We start from the raw sequence: 21838 nt of genomic DNA, 5'->3' as shown, positions 1-21838 counted from the left end.
TCAAAGCTTTAAAGCTATTATCTCAGCATAAAATTTCAGCATCCTATACTTTTTTCTTCGCCAAACTATCCATTTTTAAGCCACAAATATTTTTCCAGTCCTTTCAGATTTTATCTAAAAGTATATTTTAACAGTATTTAAATAGTTCTTAAACAATAACAATTTATCTTGATAGATGACATGCTGTGTTTTTTCATTTTATTTTAATTAGCCATTGTGGAATGAAATTCCCTTTTGTTTTACTCCTTTGAATACTGTTTAATTACAGTTATCATGCCAAATATCTTAAAGGTTATTTTACCAATACAGTTTCATTTAACATAAGCCATGTGGAATCAATAGTCCTGTTTCCTAAAGTGAATGCTTGGAAAATCTTACATTCATATGTTAAGAGTACACATCCTTTCCTCATTAGTTGGAAAGTACAGGGATTTTGGCACAGGTTCTGTGTGGAAGCATTGTGCAGCTTTTATATGGATTTTGTTTTTAGCCTTTGATGACACTGTTTAGAATAGGAAGTATCTAATAAGTAAAGCATTTTGTCTAATGTGCTGCCAGTGTGTTTAATATATGCCTGGAGGTCTGAAACATTATCTTCTCCACTACAGTAATATGCATTTAATTCTCTGAAAGCAGAAGGTCGAACTTTTAAAAGGGACTCAAAGTACATTTTCAACTAAAATAATATAAAACACATGGGATAGGGGACCAGAGTAATGTACAGTTGGTTTTTATGGTTTAATCATAATCATGTTAATGCACACCAGTAGCTAATTAAAGAAAACTTTTATTGTTCATTTTAAATGGGTTATGTAAGGAGTAAGAGAACTGATATAATACAGCCCAATGATAAATGTTACCATTGCATTTCATAGCAGCAAACCCATATTGCTGTTCCTGACATCTTTAAAGTATTGGCCCATTTATTTTATAATAAAGCAGAAATCTTTTTGGAGGAGTTATCCTGAGGGTCCTTCCCTCTCATCTGCTATCCCATTAGAAGAATAGTTAAACGATGCCCAGGTTTATTCCTAGGCATATTTTTGGGTTAATTGTGCGACTTGGAAGAGGACTCAATGCTTACTGAGCAGAAATAGATGCAAAAAGTTCCAGTGGTACTTCTGCACCTTTATTGTGTAAACAGTAATGTTATTAAAGGCTGTCATGCAAATCATTCTTCCCTTGTTCGAACCTTTGTAATATATATGGAAAAGAATATATAAGTCAGAGTTTAATTGTGGAACTGGGTGGCATGGAAAATCGCAATAGCATGTGGTGCTTTTTGCATTTTGGGCGGTGGTTCATGTCTCAAGCTGCTTAATACTGAGCAGAAGTTGCCGTCTGACTGCTGTTCAGTGACCTGCATGAATTGACTCAGGGGCCTCAGTAATTCTTTTCATTGAGTGTCCACATAGCAGGAAACACAGCAGTTGGGACCAATTAACACTCATGCAGTAGTCTTAGCAGAGATGCTAAGACGTGAATGCGAATGGAGGCAGAGCTGCTTTTCTGCCTTCTTTGAGGTGCTTCACACAGATGAGTGTATTTAATACATACTGACTTATAAAACAACACAGAAAAAAAGAACTAGGTGTTCAGTCAAATACATTTGACCTAAAGAAGTGAGAAAATACATTCACAAAACGGGAAGCAATTCTCTGCAGAACTCTGCACTCTAAGATTTTTTATAGTTCTGAATGGAAGTCTATGCATCAATTAAGTGTTGGGTGTAGTAGCACATGCCTTCTACTTCTTTTCAGTCAGTATTTCCATTGAATGATATAGCAACATCATTCCATAGCTCCATCCCTTCTGTCTTTTGCTGGCCCTGAATGAATGAGTAATGAAACCATGTGTGTCATTTTGAAGGTACCATCAGTACAGGATATGGGCAAAATGCTTCATAGTTTATCAGATGGGGGCTGAGACGTAAATATAACTTTGCTAGCTTATCAGGAGGAGTCGTGGTTTCTTTGCTTATAATATAAGTAATTCATTAGAATGATCTCCAGATATTTTTACAGAGGCTGCATTAAAAGTGATACCACTTTTACAAGTCAGTGATATGAGTCTGTCATACAAACGAGCCGCAAGGAAGTTTATTGGTTATTTGAAAAATATGTACATGAGTGAATCTGAAAAGATTGTAACCAGAGCTGGCAAAAAAGTTTTCAAAGAAAATCTCGGCTGGTTAAGGGTTCTGTTTGAGGATTTCCTCTGTAATACTTCTCTCCAGTATGGCCATGCCTTTAAAGAAAGAGGGGGAGGGTTATTTTTTTTACCCTTTGTTTAAGAAAGAACAATATAAAGAAATGTTTTTAAAAAGCAGCTTTTCCTTAGCGCCTCCAACCACCTAATTTCCACAGAGGGAGCAAATTGCAGGGAGCACCACGGTCCACATCTCTCCCAGTATTGTGTCCTTCTGTTGCTGTCAAAAATAGTGTACTGGGTTGGATGGGTCGTGAATCTGATTGATTAAGGCATTTCTTATATTAACTTGTACTATATGGAGCAGAAACATTTTTTCTGGGCAGCACAGATGGAAGTGCTGGTTATGCTGTGCAAGCTGTGATGGTTGATATACAGCTGCAAACTGTATGAATCACAGGAGTTGGCTTTACATTGTTGTTGTTATTGTTGAATTTATGCAGTCTGTTTTTTTCCAGATAGTTTTGCTTATAGACGTCCTACCTTGTCCTCAAGTTCTCTGTAGGATTTCTGCTTATTTCAGCAGCAGTATTTGAAGTGAAGTGTTTGTTACTTGAAGCACCTCCTTGTCTTGGGTCTCTCTGTCTTGCTATACAACCCTGTTCCTGGATAGTAAACCCTGCTGATTTGTTTTGTTTCACTGCAGTATTTCCTACAACAGAAGTTCTTTTTACTGTCTCTTCCATGATGTATGTTTTCTTTTTAAAATACGTTGATATGCAATGGTTTCTCATCTGATACCCTGTGGATGTCACAGATGAGATCATGTACACTGGGTGGGCCCTGGTAAGCTAAGAATCACGCCCTGTCATAGGGACAGTCTATAGATACTTCAACTTTGGAATTTTATGTAAGGCAGCTGTCATTTCCATTTCTCTAAGAAAAATATTCTTTCTACAACATAATATTTACACTTTTCAGCTCACAATTTCCGTTTTGTCATTTTGTGATCTTGTATTAGATTTATATTGCACTCTGTTTCTTACGATCACAGAAAAATATGTTAGTACTCAAAACTAGAAAGCAATTATGATGAGGCTTTTTATTTACAGTGTATTCTTTTATAGAGATATGGTTCCATATTAAGCCATAAATTTCTTGTAGAATCTTTTGAGTACAACAGATGAGTTTTTTGAAGAATGAAGTTTAAACCTAGAAATCATTATTCCTTTTATTTTTCCTTCACGTATTCTTTTGGCACTTCATCCATTGTGTGAGTCATCATTTCATTGGAACAGACACCTGCTGTGTTTTCTTGAGAATTTACTGTGTTTAGGTTAACTTGGCAGATATTTTTTATAATTCTTTTCTTTGACATCATGTTTATATAGTGATTGTTTGCTGCCACTGAAATGGAAACAGTTGGGATACGGATATCATAAGCTAATATGCTATTTTCGTTTGAAGGTTTCCAAACAAGAGCAAAAAAAAATGGATGTGTCAGATGGAGGAACAGTAGAGACTTCTTCCCGGTACAGTGGGGCACAGGACAGTGGAATTGGCAGTGACAGCGTTAAGATCAGAATCGTTCAGATTGAGCAGCATAGTGGCACCAGCCAGCACCGCATTGCCCAGCCCTCCCGCCAGTCATCCATTGTGAAGAACCTCAATTTCATCCCTTTTGACATTTTTGTTACAGCAAGTCGTATCTCCTTGATGACTTACTCGTGCGCTGCTTTACCTAAATTGAAATCACCACAAGATCAGAAAGACGGTGAGAAAATAAGCAAAAGCTCCTTGAACCTTCCAGAAGCAGGCTCAGGTAGCAGCCACGACACCAAGAGGCCCAGTCAGCCATCCATTTCGTCTGTCACAGCAGATGACCTTTTGAACAGCAATGTTCCCCTGTCTTCTGGAAGAAAAACAGGTCTTCTGTCGCTGGAAACCCTGCATGCTTCCACAAGGTCCTCTGCTCGACAAGCCCTTGGTATAACTATCGTTCGGCAGCCTGGTCGCAGGGGCACGGGTGACATAGAGCTGCAGCCATTTCTCTACCTGGTTGTATCCCAGCCCTCCGTGCTCCTCAGCTGCCACCACAGAAAGCAGAAGATAGAAGTGTCAGTGTTTGATGCTGGGCTTAAGGGAGTAGCCTCAGACTACAAGTGTACAGGTAAGGTCATTGAACAGTCATTACTGGCTATAAATGTCAAAGAACGGCACTCCATATTACTGGAGTGCTGGAAGGGAAAACAACTGACAGACTTCTAGGACATCTTTACGAATTAAACAGTAAGCAGTTGTGTTTTAAGGATTGTTCCGCATAGCTGAATCACATTAAGTGTAAAAAACATTTGAAATTAATTAAGATCTGACCTTTTAGCAGCCAGCTCTTCCTGCTCCTCGGTATTACTTTCTCAGCACTGGATTGTCATAGGGATTGCCACATTACTCTGACTCCTTGTCTTATTTTAAGGGCAGAATTGTAAGCCAAGGAGATTTCATAAAAAGTATTTCCTATGGCTGAGTATCACAGTATTTGCCCATATAAACATACGGATAAAACTTAACGAAAAGCATTAGAGGAGTACCTGATGAAAATCTTCTTGTGTCAGGCAAAAGTAAAATTGTGTGGAGGTGGAAGTCAAGCATTATGTGGAGGCAGAAGTTCTGTTCTCATCCTGCTGCTTTTGTGGGCAGTAATAAATACCTCACTTGTGTACCAGGCAGAATCCTGTGCTTTCTGCCAAAATGTTATGGCTTTTTCAAAAGAGTTTGAGAAGGTGGATGCCAAAATTCCAATGCCTAAAAACACCATCCTACATTTATTAATACGTGAATAAAACTAATCCACACTTAAACACAACCAAACAGGTAATATAAAGTTTTTATTGTCTCTGGTTTAGGAAGACCTGCTGTGTTTGTGGTTGCGTCATTCAGGATTTAATGTTGCCATTCCATTGTTGTAACGTGAATTTTTGGAATTTTCTGTTTTTAATTTCTAGCATTCATATTAGAGGGAAAGTGGCAATTAGCTATATCTTTATATATGTGTGTGTACGGTACCTTGATGAACCATATATATTGCATAGCATACAATGCAACATCAGGAGGCTTTCATTGCATTTTCAAAGTCGCTGTAGTAAATTTCATCAGTTGCTCCAATTTTTAATGGCATTGTGGCTATTTGCTGACTGTTGTATCTGAAAGAGAGATATCATCCTGATGAAGAATGCAATGGAGTGTATTTTATAAATCAAGATGACTCTGGGTTGAAGGAAAAGTATATGTTGTTTGTTATAAAGTTGTACTGGTAATTCAGTGGGGGTGGTTTCTTATTACTTATACCAATACAGTTTAACTTACATAGCTAAATGTTAGTAGACCTATGTAGATTATATCCAAAATATGCTACTAAAAACTGTTATGTTTTGAATTGTATTCTCTGCATACGTAAACTCCATAAATATCAAGCATCACTGAATATCAGTGGGCGCCATTTTTTTCCTTGGAGGAATTCAGTGACGCACTTTTGCTCCATACACACTTCCATGTCAGACGCCTTTCTGCCAGACTGCCCCTCTGCTGCCATCTGTCACACAGCAACAACTCGTAACATAATATTGGTGGGAAGGTTCAGCCTCTATTGCCATACCAACATCCGCTTCTGACAGTGTGGGCCAATATAAAATAGGAGACATTACTTTCAGAGCAATCCTCATACAGGATAGTATTGTGAAGTAGGGAAGGTGTTGCTTTTTGATGGCCCCAAAGGAAACTTTGTGGTAAAGAAAAGCTGATCACAGTTTAGACCTTGTTATAGTTTTTATCCCTCAATTTAGTGTATTTTTATAAAATTCATTGTTCACCTGTAAGTCAACAGAATATGTTCCTTGCAGCTATTATGGAAGTTTTTGAATAAAGTAGGGAAATTATCCTCTAAAATGGCACCAATAACAAGAGTTAATCCTGGGCTGGTGACAAAATGAATTTTGTGATAATTTGCTACTTTGAACACTTGCACAAATTAAGTTTTTAGTACTGTTATGAAGCCACATAAGTTTTACCTGGGATAAGGGTTTCGTTCTTGTTTTAGGAAGAATTCGAGTTAATAAAGCTTAAACTTGAGGACTTTTATGTTATTGTCACTGTTAGGTGTGAAAGAGTATTGCACAGTGGCTGTAACACTGAGCTGCATCCAAAGAGCTTGACTCCCCTGTTGGCTAGCTGTGGTGATTTTTTAGCACTTTCTGAAAGATGAAAGAAATAAGAACGTATTAAGAAAACAGGAGGAAGTAGAATATTTAAGAGTTAAGCACTGTTAGAGTATCAATTAGCTGTTAGCAATAACACATTTCCAGAAGGCCAGTGTCTGGATTTGGGAGAGTTTGCCTGCCTTGGAGCTAAAGACCAGTGGCTGTGCTTTCAATTTCCTCAGTATGTGCCTCAAACCATGTCCACTTGCAAGGCTGTTTACAGGAGGAGAAAACTTATTAGGTTATTATCATGTTAGTTCGGTTTTAGTATGGACGTGCTAAGCTGCTTCGTTTGTGTTTCAAATTATTCCTGTTCTTGCACAGCTCAATTGCAATTATATTACTTAGTGCCTGGTATAGGAGCTTCAAATCAAAGTAAATAAATTAATGGGATAAATATTAAACCCTTAATAAATGTTACTAAAATGACCAGTTGTTCCCTGAGATGTCTTCTAAGATTCTATAGAAGCAGCCTAAAAGATACTATAAAACAGCATTTTTTATTCATTGCTCATCCTACGTTTAAAAAAATGGCATCTGCTAACTGTTAGCTTTTGCTTACAGAGAGTTGGCCATTTCCACTTAAAGAAAAATGGGTGCAATTGTTTTTAATGTAACCTCATAAGCTGCTTTTACAAATATTTTCTTAAACTTTTATTTGCTTTGTTTCAGGTAATGTAATCCAGATACAAAATTGCCTCATTTCCTGAGCATTGTGCTCTGGGCATTCTTGAAAAATCTTTTTTCTATTTGTTTGTTTGTTTATTTTCAAAGAGGAGATTGTGCTTCTGACTCGTTTTAAAGGAGGGAGATTTCCAAATAGATGTGTTATGCATGGAATTTCTTCAGCTTCCTCCAGTGAAGCGTTTGCAAAGAAACAGCCATTGTGAGGCCATCCAAAAGTATTCTTTTTTTAATTTTTATTATTATTTTTTTTTTTTAGCACCCACGCCTTTGATGGCAGGGGGTCCATGAAGAGCAGATGCAGTAGCTAAGACCACATGTAACCTCTGATCTAATGGAAAGCTCAGGCTGAATGGAGAGAAGCTCAGGCTGGGTCTGACAGGAAGTCTGATTCACCGCCTCTCTGTCAGCTTGTGCTTCCTACAAGGCAGATGAGGATTTAAGACTGTTCCCAAGCCCAGCACTGAGGGAGTTTTGCTGGAATGTCACCTGTTCCCCTCCAAGTATATTTAATGACCAGTACATCTGCATTCATGGTTGTATGGGTGTGCAGCCCCTAGCAGTAAAGATGAGCTGGCTTTGGAGTGTGCATTCCTTGTAATACTGTAAATGCTCATTTTTGAACTCCCTGACACAGCATTTGTGAGTATGCTAACAGAAATGTTTTCCCATTGTGTTTTCTAAACTCCAATGGAAACCATTTTAAAAATAAGACCGAGCGTCCCAGTTTGGAGTAGGAAATACAGAGGAGATTGCCGCATCATACTGGCTTGCAGAATTGACAGCAGACCAAACTGTGATTCATCCACTGAAATAAAAGCCCATTGCTGACCTCCTTTGGATTGGGTGAGGTTCCAGCTGGCGGGGCCAAGTAGCCATCCGGCACACAGCTCGGTAGCCCGGTCCCCTGCTAGGAATTGCTGAGGCCCCGAGCTTTACCCCCCTGATGTCTTGGCTGCCAGGAACCACATTTTGTAATATAAAAATCTTCAAGATCTGAAATTTCTCCTGATTCCCTTCTTTCCTCCTTGATCTCCCATCTCTTCAGAAGTTTGGGTTTTGTTGTCTGCTACTAACATGAGGAGGAAGTAGCAAAAGTTGTAAATTCAAAACAAGTCTAGGTACTTCGTAGACTGTTAATTTCAGAGGTGAGATCAGGAACTTAGCAGGACTAAAAGTGGCTTGGAATGTTTGGGGGATTCAAAAATAACCAGAGATTTTTTTTTTCATGTTTTCCAAAAAAAAAAAAAAAAAAAAAAAAAAAAAAAAAAAAAAAAAGGAAGACAATGTGGAAGTATTCAAGGCCTCACAGCTTCTCGGTCTTACAGATTTTAAATTACAGACTTGGTTGTCAATCTGTGATATTTGTCTCAGCATTTTTCTTTTGCTGCCACAGACAAATTTTTCACGTCGCCCGGAGGATAGAATTTCTGGCCGTCTTCACCACTCCTCACTTTTCAAGCCTTTCTTTTCTCTCCCTTGACTTGCTGTGGAGTAATTCTAGCCTCTCCTTTTGCTTATGTATGCATCCCTTGGGTTTTCTCCAGCATTTTCTTCATACAAATAACTGCAAATTTAAGTGTTGATTTTTGGGAGAATCATAGAAAATGGAAATGGAAATGACCTATTATAATACATTATTCAGACCAGTTCCCTGCTGATGCATAATTGTTCCCTATTGTATATTTCATAGTGTTCTGTCAAGTGTATTTTTAAATGTTTTGAACATTTCCATCATTTCCTTGAGGGAGAAGAGTCCTTTTTCTCTCAGAGCAGGAATGCCTTACTTTTAGCCTAAATTTTCTCCCTTTTTTTCATTCTGTTGCTTTTCTGGCAATTCCTCTGACCTGTGGCATGGAAATTTATTTATTTACATTGGTTTATTCTTTTCCTGATCCTTAATCCTGTGAAAAATTATATGCTGTTTTCTTATAAAATCTTTTTTAATCACTGTACATATATTTTACTCCTTTGATCTCCAGCATCAGGGGGCCCACGGGCCTACTGCCCCACCTCGTCATGGACATAGATTGATCTAGATAACTCCATGACAAGCGTAAATGAATTTTCCTGCTACATTGGGTAGCTCATCTTTGTAACTCCCTTCATGTTTTTGAGATAAGCACTTGCATAGTTGGATTCGAAACCTCTGGAATTTAGATTTCTCCTCATGCTAAAAAAACTTGTTTATTGATTCATTTCTGATATACCTGGATAAGTAGTCAAGTCTGGACCCGGTCCAAATTAACCATGTCATGGGTTTCAAAACACTCAAACCAGATTTTTTTTGACTGGCCCCTCGGGATCATTGGCTCAGATGCCAAACCATAGATCTGTAGAATCATTAGGGTTGGAATAGACCGCTAAAATCATCTAATCCAACCTTGCCATTATCCTGCTTCCATAATTACCTCAGTATCAGCATAAGATGGTTCCACTTGAGCTAAGCAACATTGAACGTGGGCTAATTCTGCATGTTGAGGTGTCTTTGAGTTGTATAAGTTCTGTGGGTCAAAATAGACCCATGGGCCACAGGCCTGATGTACTCCAGCTACTGAAGAGGTGATAGTGCTGCTCTCCTTGGGACATGACAGAGCAAAATAATCTTCGGAGGGTCCCAAGGCGCCTCTATTTTATCATTCTCTGCTTATTTGATGCAGTTCCCAGCACCCTCTGGGTTGTGTTTGTATAGCTAATGTATTATGTCATGCAAGGATTTTCTGCTATGTAAGTTCTTTTCATTAAAAATATTTTCATCTTTAAACAGCTAGAACTGCAAAATGATTATTAACTATTCTATAACATGCCTTAGGATAGGTAATAGGGATATCTGTAAGTGTACACAATAAAAGCAACGTTTGAGTAAATTTGCTGGAATTTCTTCAAAATCAGTGGTTGATCCAGGTTGCTATAGGAAGTATTTAGAAATAAGAGAAAGAAATGGTGTATTTTAATATTTTCCCCCGTATTAGTACACCTAAATGTTTGTACAAATGTTTCTGAAGGAACAATTAAAGTGACTTAGTGGTTGATGGGCATTTCACAATGTAATTTTTGCAATGATTTACAACATAAGTCAGGAAAAAATATTTTAAAAGTCCACCTCGGTGGCAAAGATTTCTTTTATTACTATTTTCAGTGTCTTAGGCAAACACTAGACAGGAAAAGAGATATTCCCTAAAGCAGTTACTATAGAAAAGAGTGTGCCTCACCATTCTGGTTAGTGTAATTAAAGAAAAGGACTAAGAACCATAAAAAATGTAGAAATTCACATGGAAAATATACAATTCTGTTGTATGCAGTGACAGCTCTTAAATAACTGTTGAGAGCTGACTTCATAAATGTATAGTGGGAATAGAGGGAAGGGAAAGGCTGTAATGTATATGCCATGCAGTACAAATACTGCTGTAAAGTCATTGCCTGAAAATTGATAAAATAAAAACAGAAGAATGTGCTAACTTTTGATCTTTTCCATATAGATCTAAAGTCGTGATCAATTGGTTTCAGTAGGTTCTTTGAAATCACATAAGGGTTCATATGTGCCAAGTTTTATATGAATCACATGATAAGGTCAAGAAATACAAATTCCAAAGCTGACTTTATATACCCAGTCCACATATGACTGTGATACCACCATACCAGATGTTGACTCTAGTAGTGGGTATGTAAACGCTGTTCTGAAAAGGAATGCATTTGGTAAAACTCAGTTAAATAAAACAATTCTAACAATTTTTAATTGTCTGAAAATTGTAAAGATGAATTTTCATCAAGATGCCCCTTAAATCTTTATGAGTGGGAGAGGCATTTGATAATCTAAGGAGCAATCTTGAAACTAAAGAGTAATTGAGTACTTAGAGCGTGTAATGTCAGAATCCAAGACTATACTAACAAAGGTCACAAGTTGCTAAAGATTAAAAAGGCTACTACAGCACTGTTTTTGCAATGTGTGATTTGCAGAAAGTAAAGGAATAGTATTTGGAGGAAATTAATTTTCATGTACTTTTGTGACATGATAGGCTGATGATAGGACTTCCATTCAAGGTGGTATACAGGAATAGCTGCTGATTTTAAAAGCTAAACATACCAACTCAGTGAATCTTGAAAGAGAATGCTGTAACTGCTTTGTTACTGCGCCCTGTCCTAGAGATGTAGAAGCATTCTGCTCTTTTGACCTTTATAATTTGTCTGTTACTATATTCTCTTTGAGATAATGGTAGTACAGTCTAGAAGTAGTGATTTTTGATTATCGATTCTCTTCTACGTACTATTGCTAACAAAAGCTATAACTCGGTTTTATTAAAAGATGTCTTGGGCTGAGTGATATCTTTTACTTTTCACTTTTTCAGATTTTCTACATTTTGTGTGATATTGAATTTGCTTTCTTGCATATGTTATATCCCTGCACTAGCTATCTGTAGGCACAAGTACTTTGGATATAGCATTAGGTATTTTATCTACCATAAATATACTTCAAACATTTTAGTTTCACTTCATTTTGCATGTAGCATTTTGTTGTGTGTGATATTCCTGGAATGTCATTAATGAGTGTGATTATTATCCCCTGCAGATCCTGGAAAGACTTTACCGGAAGCTCTGGATTATTGCAAGGTTTGGTTGCAGACAGTAGCAGGAGAGGTTGATGCTAAAAGTGGTATTCCACCTTCTCTTATCACAGTACAAATTAAAGACTTCCTTAACGGGCCAGGTAAGCATTGCACTTTAATCTCTGTTTTCTAATATAATTCCTTTATAGATATGCACATGTAGACACAGGTTAGATCAGAAATTTTGCTATTCTGGAAGCCTGAGTTTGGCAAATTTCCCATTAAATGAAAGCAAACTGCTTCCAGCCCTAGAAAAACTGAGATTTTAAGATTTATTGAAGTGTGTTTATAAAAGCTGACTCTTAAATTGTTTCTGCTTCTGCCTCCTCTTGGCTGTTCTTTGTAATCTAGATACCTGGCCTTACAAATTCATAACGTCTACAATATTAACAATGTAAAGTTGAAAAAAAAAAAAAAAAAAAAAAAAGTTACATTATGTTTATTTAATACAGAATATAATGGGTGTAGTATTACAGTTTATTAGAATTTACTTTAAAAGGCCTAACATGAAGTCTCGCTCCTGAGGAATCACAAACTCCTGCAAATTCAAGTATTTTATGCACTAGCTACTTTGTGAGTTATATTTATAACGACATTACTATATAGAATAAGATTAAGGTTATATTAAATATTAGAATTTTACCTGTACCATCATAATTAACCAATTTGTGCACACTTACTGTTCTTTACTGAATTGTGTAACTTTTTTTCCAAATATCCCCAACTTACTCAGCCCTCACAATGAGTTTTTATAGCACACTTAAGCAGAGGGTTTTTCTCTTCATTCAGACGACACTCATACAGTCTTCCACATTATTGACACTATTTGACTCTGCATCAGGATTACCTCTATGTTGCTTACTGCTGTAGGATCTGAGTGCTGCAGAAATATTCATTTACCTGCACAGCTCTCCTATGAGTGATGGAGCTGAATGCTCTCACCATTTTACCCAAGGTAACTGAGATGCGGGTAAATTCAAGTTTTTTTCATTGCACACTAGAGTTACCAATTTAAAATGGAGAGTTTTTTTTTTCCAAGGTAGCTAAAAAATACAGGAATTTAGGTCTTGGAACTGTAGTTCCTATTGTCTTTCGGTGGAATAGTAATCACATCTGCATATCAAACCCCAAGATATCAAACTGAACAACCAGAGTGTGAAAGACTATTCATATTTACCAGGTGATTATGAATACTGTTGTTAAGTAATGTGAAAATCTATTTTTTGTATGCATACAGGCAGAAGTCTCAATGAAAGAATAAAGTTCATGAACAACGTCATCATTGCCATTTTTCTCGTTTTCTATGATATCTTCCTTTAAGACTGCATTTTAAAAGCACCTGACAATGCAGTATTGTTGTTACATGAATCCGTTTTGTGGTTCATTAATAGGATTCAAAACCTTCAGGGCTACTGAATGTTTTACTGCCAGATGAACTAAGGGAGTAATGATAAGAATAGTAGATCTTACGTCCAGCATAAGAAGGGAAGAGACGCCTACTGTCAGTGGGCTTTGTAGAACTCAGATGAGATCAGAGGAATGTTAGAAATCAGATTTTCTGTGCTCCACTGGAAAGCCAAATGGAAAATGTATACTCTCTTGACACTGCAATCTTTTGGTCACTGTTGCCAGGTGGGTTTTCTTTTATCCTCCTTGATTTTCCAGTTTTTTGGTGTAGTACTCATCTCTCCCCACATCTGGCAGATTCTTATATTCCCAGGTCTCTTGTCTTTCCACTAAACTCTTTAGGTTCTCATTTTAGTTGCCTGGCTCAGGTTTGTATTTAATTCCTTATACACCTTAAGTTGTTTCCCTGCCACACTCCTGTTAGTAGGACAGCTAAGTTGGAAAGTCAGGAAGTTGGTATCAGCTTGCAAATTATGCATTCATAATTTGTTCGTAACCCATTATCAGTAATTCAACCAGATCCTGAATCAGTGTTAATCTCTCCCTTCCATGGTATTTGGCTAAGCAGAGAAGTGGAAAGGAAAGGAAAGGAAAGGAAAGGAAAGGAAAGGAAAGGAAAGGAAAGGAAAGGAAAGGAAAGGAAAGGAAAGGAAAGGAAAGGGAAAGGGAAAGGGAAAGGGAAAGGGAAAGGGAAAGGGAAAGGGAAAGGGAAAGGGAAAGGAAGGAAAGGGAAAGGGAAAGGGAAAGGGAAAGGGAAAGGGGAAGGAAAGGGGAAGGAAAGGGGAAGGAAAGGGAAGGAAAGGGAAGGAAAGGGAAGGAAAGGGAAGGAAAGGGAAGGAAAGGGAAGGAAAGGGAAGGAAAGGGAAGGAAAGGGAAGGAAAGGGAAGGAAGGGAAGGGAAGGAAAGGAAAGGAAAGGAAAGGAAAGGAAAGGAAAGGAAAGGAAAGGAAAGGAAAGGAAAGGAAAGGAAAGGAAAGGAAAGGGAAGGGAAGGGAAGGGAAGGGAAGGGAAGGGAAGGGAAGGGAAGGGAAGGAAGGGAAGGGAAGGGAAGGAAAGGGAAAGGAAAGGAAAGAAGGAAAGGGAAGGGAAGGGAAGGGAAGGGAAGGAAAGGAAAGGAAAGGAAAGGGAAGAAGGGAAAGGGAAGGGAAGGGAAGGGAAGGGAAGGGAAGGGAAGGGAAGGGAAGGGAAGGGAAGGGAAGGGAAGGGAAGGGAAGGGAAGGGAAGGGAAGGGAAGGGAAGGAAGGGAAGGGAAGGGAAGGGAAGGGAAGGGAAGGGAAGGGAAGGGAAGAAGGAAAGGAAAGGGAAGGGAAGGGAAGGGAAGGGAAGGGAAGGGAAGGGAAGGGAAGGGAAGGGAAGGGAAGGGAAGGGAAGGGAAGGGAAGGGAAGGGAAGGGAAGGGAAGGGAAGGGAAGGGAAGGGAAGGGAAGGGAAGGGAAGGGAAGGGAAAGAACAACACATAAATTAATGCATCATAAAATCCAGACTATTTATTCTTGCAAAGCAAATAAAATCTCGGAGCTTTCATCCAGGATCTCTTCTTAGCCAAAAGACACTCTTTATATCGTCTGTTTCCTGCTAATTGGAACTATCATTAAGCATGACTCAACAGCAATTACACTGCATTTTAGTAATGTGCTTTATCCGGGTAATGTAGTAAAACAGCTCTGCATTCATCAGCAGGTTTTTCTTTTTCTCTTGTTGCCACAACTCTTCAAATAAGGTAACCTTTACCAAGAACTGTTCCATTATTAGTAGTGAAAGACAACTTTTGCATGTAATTGCATCAGAGTAGCAAATGAAAAGTAATTAGGAAAGCTTGACAGCTCCTCAGCAGACTACTGGAAGACAAGTTGCTAACTCTCCTGCGGGAACAAGTATTCTAACCACAGCTTCTGCTAGGATAAGGACGCTTGGCCTAGCCAGCAAAAGCATGAATCTGAGAAGGTATCTACATCAACTGGTCCTAACTAAGCCTGTAGTTGCTTGTTAAGGACAGGAGCCTCAGCAGAACTCCTGGAGTCTCTGGATGAACTTTATTATGATGTCTTCTGTCACAAACAGCTAAACTGATTACATAAATGCACTGCTGAAGTATGCTTATGTTGGTTTCTGCTGCCAGATTCATTTTATTTTTTTTTATCATTTGACAAATATTGGTACTAGTCAGCTTATTTGTTAAGGACAGATTGTGTATTTGCATGTTCATTTATGTAGGTGCATTTAATAAATCCAGTGAGGAAATCTTTAAAATGTAATTTGAAGGTGATATGTGGAGGCAGTATGTGCTGGTAAGGCACTAGCAGTTAGTTAGGCACCACTGATAGGCTTTTGAGTATGTTTTTGGAAGCTGCATCTATGCAGCCAGAAGTCTGGATGTAGCAGCTTTTGGTACAGCTTTTAAGTGTTCAGAGTTCAGCTGCTCAGTTGCAGTGCCGTATTTCTCAAGAAATACTTTGTTGGCATGCTGAAGTTGTATTTCAGGTAGAGCAGTAAAACACGTCACTGTTTAATGATGGCAAGAACCTAGCATACAAGCAGTTAAAAGAAAAAGGAAAAAAAAAGCTGCAAATAGTTCCCAGTGTTTGCTGTGCTGGGTAAAAATTGTTCTTCTTGTAAATAGTTTGTCAGTTGAAGTAGATAAGTAGATAGTGTTCCCCAGAAAAATTGTATACTTTTACCACACAGGAAACCAGGTTGTCAGCCTGTATTAAGTCGGAGATCAAAAAACTACAAGTAGCTAAACTTGGAAACCACTAATTAAATGAGAATAACAAGACACGTTAATGCACTTCTTGCCACACGAGTTGATTATTTTGTACATTTTTGGCAACTAAAGAAAAATGATATTTCTTCCAGATTTAAGGTAATAGGATCCTAGGAGAAATAAGCATTCATCATCAGGCCTGTGGGAACAGACCTCAACCCTAACCCCAGGATGTATTAAAGGACTATTCTTTCTTTTTCTACAGTAACTAATTATTTAGAATTTTTTAAATACCATCTACATCAGTTTACATGACCTTCTTTCTTTTATATTCGATCTGTTACTGGATTGTGCACTTAATTCTTGTCTAATACATGAAAGTGAACAATTTGTTGCTTTAGCATTAGGTATTAGTCATTAGGTGGGGAACACATACAACCATCTTGTTTTAATAGTTTTTTTAAATTTATTATTTTTACCTACTAATCCTTTCTGTAGCTTTTTTTTTTTCCAGTGAACTATGCCTTCTTAGCTGCAAAAGCTGTCTTTTTGATGTATTCTTTCTGCATGTGAAGGATAGAAAGCATCTCAGTAATTTGTGAAGTGCAGCTTCATACAAAGTGCCCTAAAACACTTACACATGCAAAATGCAAGTTTTACGCCAGAGTCTTCTTCCCCCAGTATTTTCTTGGGAAGAATCTAAGGTGAACGTGAAATAGCAAAGATCCTCGATATTTTGCCTTTGGAAATCATTTCTACAGAACAAACTGTCTGGTAAAATTAAGCACTTTCCTATTCAGTGGTAAAATCAGAGCAGGGTGGGGATTGTCCCTGCCCATCTCCCCAGCACTGTGCTGTGGGAGTCATGGAAGCACCGAACAAACCACATGTCCCACTCTCTCCAGCTTTTCCCTACTTTCCAAAGGCAACTGTTGTATCCATTAGTAAGGTCAGTGGTTTGGAGAAACCTGGAAAATAGCAGCTACCAGAAACCCACTAGAACAATATCTCCAGCAGGTGATAGATTAGTTGGAACAAATTGGAACCATTGCGCTTCAGCAATCCTGGTTTCTTTCAAGCTGTTTTAAAAATGTCGTCATTTTAATACACAATATCAGCCCCGCGGAGCAGTCCACAGCAGGTTAATTTGAATCATATGATGTATCACTACCCTCAGCTGACATGAGCCCCGTTCCATGTGTGAAGCCATAATAAATCCATTCCCAACCGAGGCAAATTCCCTGTGAGAAGGTGAACTAATCCAGGCCTCACACTGGCATGTTAGCCCTCCGTAATTGAAAGCAGGGCCACCTGTTCCCAGCACAGTTAGCCTATAGAGAGAAAATTAGCATTAGATCAGATACTTAATATATTGAAAAATCATTCATACTGCTTGCAAGTTCAGCTGTGGGCTGCTTAGCATGACATCATATATAAACCTAGGAATGTGCCCACTTGATCCCAGTTTAACAGTTTTGTTAACCATGGTGTTTGTTAACTTTGAAATGAGAATTTTTTGATTTAATGAGAGCTGACACGTGAGAAGGGGAACTGGCCAGGGTGCAGACTTTTCTAATTAACTCCGGGTCATTTGCAAAACTTTCGAGCTTTCTAGTAGATTTTTTTCCCTTTTCTCTTTTACAAACAAGTTTTTAAAGCACTGACACTGTAGCCATGAAATGATATTTATTTGATTAAGGGGGCAAGCAGAGATTAAGTGTACCAGCCTGTAGGTATTGCCTTGTTTGTAACACATCTCTTGTCTGTAATATCAGTGTAATAATGCATAAAATTACCCAGGTGCCTTTCTTACAGTAGTGTCTGCAACATTTATTTTCAGTGAAATTTACTTTCTTAGATTTCTAAGTACTGAAATGGAAACTACACACCAAAGCCACGTGGATAAGTTTGAAAATGTTTTCTTGGTAGCTGTTACAGTAAACTGGCAGCCTTTTAAAACGTATTTCAAACATTTGGCCTTTCGTTTTTTCTTCACATACATCATAATATGAATGTATTTTTCAGCAGGTAAATCAGAAAATATTCAGTATTTATGGGTTCCTTACCACAAACGTGGTCCATGGCCTCAAACAATGTATTTCTTCTTTCTGTGCTTCAGCTTCCCTGACTCTCTGCTGAGAGAGTTAATGTTTCTCTTAGCTATGGTTTTCTTTTCATAGTAGTGCCTCCAAATGCCCACTGCATGTGTTGGTCTCACCACACAACCCCTGACATGCTTCTGTGATGTATTCCATTGTTTCATGGTCGCTTCATTTCAGTCAACGTCCTGTAAAAAGCAGTAACATTCCATCCTTTATTAGTATTATCTTTGGTCTTTAAGATCTACAACAATTTACTTTGGTTTAATTGTGACAATTTCTTAAAAATAGCAATAATTTAGCATTCTGAACATTGTCTGAGATCTCAAAACCAAGCAATGGTTAGAGCTGTTAATGTCACCTTTACATAATGTCAGAGGTGCACTGAGTCATGGCAGCAGGAACTGCTGCCACAGGCGAACACTTGGCTTGAGTTTATTAAGCTCCCTGATGGTTTCTGTTTGCTGTATTGGCCTTGGAGAGCTTCTTTTGCAGGGCTGCAGCATGAAAACTGCAGTAGACATGAGTGCTGAGGAATAACTACCAGCTTCTTCTGGACTAATTGGCATCTGTCTCACAGAAGCAGAACACAAGATGGACTGCAGATGGCCTCTGAAGCCTTGTCTCAAGTTTCTTTTTTCATTTTCCTTGATCCAAATTGGGAGTGATGCATTAAAAGATAAAAACAATTCTTTTGGATTCTGCTTGCTTTTCAATTTCTTTTAATTTGTCTCTCTTTTGATGCCTAACCAGGGACAATTGAGAACAATACAACTAGGCTTTTCTTTACAAGTCTCTCTTTTTCCGTGTTTCTTTTAAATAAATTTAATACTTGCAATTCATCCATTTCCCTGTTATTGAAGGGCCACCCTGACTCCAAATCAGAATCAGGACTCAAGACTACCTTTACCTTCCTCAGATTACTTCTATTAGACTTCTTACATCAGGATTGGTGGCTCCCAGAGAAAAGGATATTATGGGTGGTAAAATATATCATGCTTGATGTCTGCTCCTGTCCTGTTTAGAACTAGGAATTTGATTATCTTGACATTAGGGCAAAGAGTTTATTCTGTGTTTTACATTATTTTGAGTTTTACAGCCTTCGTGTGTTAAAGGACAGGTAGAAATGTGTCCATTGAGAAAGATTTGGTCCTTTCCATATTAGCTATGAGAAATGAAAGCTCCACTGCAGAATGAGGTGCACGAAAGACAGAAAATTCTTGAGAAATGCCTTATTTTTCTCTCACAGTTCAACATCTCTCATAGTCTGTGAATAGATACTAGTCTTATGAACTGAGCTTATAAATAATTTTCATAACGTTTACTTTCTGATTTTTCAGACTAGGAGAACCCTATGGTCGTTTATTAGCGATAGAAATAGTAGCCTGGTGAACATTAGGTTGTTGTATATATTAGAATAAGCCTGCTGACTTCAATAAGAGCTTTTACTGACCTAAAGCATCTTACTGGGAGCTCTGTTATTTTTGTATTGCTTATTCATCTTTAGCTCACCAAATAAAAAGTCCTTTTGAGTAATATCATTATCCCAAGTTCACAGAATAAAATTTTATCTTCACAATACAAATCTGAATGTTACAGAGAACAAGAGTAAAATACTCCTAACCCAGATTTATTTATTTTTTATCTGAAGCTATATGTAATAAAATGACAAAGAAAGAAATTGTTTCAGACAGGAATTTCAGTGCACTGCTTATAAGTTTTCTTTTATAGATGTTATGATTTTGTTCAAACAGGCCATATTGAATCCATTGGGTTTTTTGTAATAGATTTCAAAATACATAATAAATGTAAGTAATATGATGACTAATGGGTCAAGTGAAGTTGGAACTTTTTAAATGAGAAAATAGCTGGAAACCGTTTTCAGGAAACTATTCCAGTTGATTTTCGGTCCCCCACAAGGTGTACATTAACATAAACTCCGTAGAATCGCCTCTGGGACCTGAATTCCCTCTCTGATTTCATTATTGCAATGTGATTCTTTTCCTTTTGCTGTTAAGTCATCTCCTGGTGTGGTGGGAGCATATAATAAGTGTAATTTATTTATATTTATCTAATCTCCTTTTAACTCACTAGTTATTTCATCATTCTGTTTCCTAGTAGCTGTTCAGAAAGTTGTGAAGGGTAATTAGAAACTAATAATTGACAGACATGGATTTACTTCGTAATCTAAAGAGATGTAGTGAAGAAATTGCAAGCAAGGATGAAAAATTCTGATGCTGCACTCAAGTGCTACACTCTAATAAATACTTTACTTTGAGATCATCTAGACCAGCTTTATTAAAATGCAATCAGAAAAAAACTCGAACACAATGTCTTTACAAATTCAGTAATTCCATTATTATTTATTTGCTGGAAATAGGTAACAGCCATCTTGATACTATGCCTTAAATCTAAAGCATCAATCTGTCATTGTGGTAGATAGTCACTGGTAGGTAGAGAACTGTAGCAATGTAACTGAGGAGCTGAAGGAGGCTTTCAGCTACTTTATGCTCTACTCAGATTCTGATGTAATTTGGGGCAATTGAAAGAGCTCTTTGAATTATGAGAACCTGTGTTTTCCTACTGGTATGGAATGTGCGGTGTGTTTCCCAAGGTGTTTAACATCATCTAAAAATACTGTTATCGCCACATTTTACACCCTGGGATTTTTTTTCCAGCTGCATGGAAGGTGACCTCGTACATCGTAACATCTCTTTTTAACCCATTTCAAATAGCTGGAAAAACTGCTGAACATCCATCTTCATCAACTACTATAAATAGCTCTTCGTATTTCATCAGTTTTCACTGTTGCTGTCCATCACTTAGATATGTTTTTCTTAGAGGGAATGTTAAAGTTTCTTGTAAAGTGCTAAGTATAAATTGTAGAACAGGACAAAGACCAAAAACATGTTGATTGCTCAATTGCATTTCTATTTTTTTTTAATGTTTTACTTAAAATGCCAAAGAATCTCCTTACATAATCTTTCCCCAGTTGTAAAAATAACCTATGTCATTATGAGATAGTTAAAATATTCGCAGTGAAGGTTCCAAAGTTACATTTTCTGCAGTTATGCTCCTGGCTGCCACCACTTTCTGTCAGGGCTGATTCACTGTAAAATAATAACTTAATACAAACCCTTGTCAAGTTATCAGTCATGACAATGTTTTTGCTGCATGACACTTGTGGTTTCCAAGCAGAAAGCAGGGAAGCCATTTGCGTTTCTATGGAGTTCTGGTATCACATTTTTTACTGCTTTTTTGGAGGAGTGCCGTGTTTGGAAAAAATGAGTAACAGCTCTGATTAAACATAGGTACATCCCAGCACAGAGATCTGCCAGCCCCATGGCTTCTCTGCCCTGCCCTGACAAAACCCAGAGGGAACAGAGGCTCTCACATTCATCTCCTTTACTTTATTCTCCAGCATTAGCTTGACACCTGTCCGACCAACTTAGGTCTAAGTAGTTTTCAGGTGTTAGGGTGTTTTTTTCTTGTCTCCCAGGCTTCACTACTATAGGAAAACACTAGCACTAAAATACACCTTTGGTCAAGAAGTGCAGTATGAAAGCCCTCACACCAAAGACAGATGGATGCTTTCCTTTTATGTACTATCCTATGTACTTAATTACATAGCAATACCAAAAATTCTATCTTATTTCAGTATCCTGCTACTACTTAGCTAACAAAAAAAACTAAGTTCAGAAGAGGCTTTTAGAAGAGGCTCAAGGACCCAAATCTTGCATCATTTTTAAAGCCATTCCTCTACTTTCCTGTCATAAATAAGTGAACATTGTAACGGCCCATGTGTCTGTGCTCTTTCCCTCATTCAGAGCAAAGAGAGGACCAATGCTTTGTGCAGAGCCAGGGTATTTTTTAGTGCCAAGAAAGGTAGAGAGATTTTCAAGTGTTATGATGTCTCTTCTGTCATTTTTAATTTTTAAAAA

The 21838-nt window shown here is 37.8% G+C and overlaps 1 protein-coding gene across 1 annotated transcript in view; it reads left to right on the top strand.

Annotated features, from left to right (window-relative positions):
• Positions 1-21838, top strand: part of VPS13B (vacuolar protein sorting 13 homolog B) — a 404032-nt gene that overhangs the window by 286168 nt on the left and 96026 nt on the right. The window contains exons 33-34 of the mRNA XM_072328758.1: positions 3616-4318; positions 11653-11790. Coding sequence (XP_072184859.1) covers positions 3616-4318; positions 11653-11790 — 841 coding nt within the window. The remainder of the gene's footprint in view (positions 1-3615; positions 4319-11652; positions 11791-21838) is intronic.

The sequence above is a fragment of the Excalfactoria chinensis genome, chromosome 2 (assembly GCF_039878825.1).
Source record: "Excalfactoria chinensis isolate bCotChi1 chromosome 2, bCotChi1.hap2, whole genome shotgun sequence".
Classification (NCBI taxonomy): Eukaryota; Metazoa; Chordata; class Aves; order Galliformes; family Phasianidae; genus Excalfactoria; species Excalfactoria chinensis.
The sequence above is the reverse complement of the archived record's forward strand: the minus strand, read 5'-3'. Positions and strand labels throughout refer to the sequence as shown.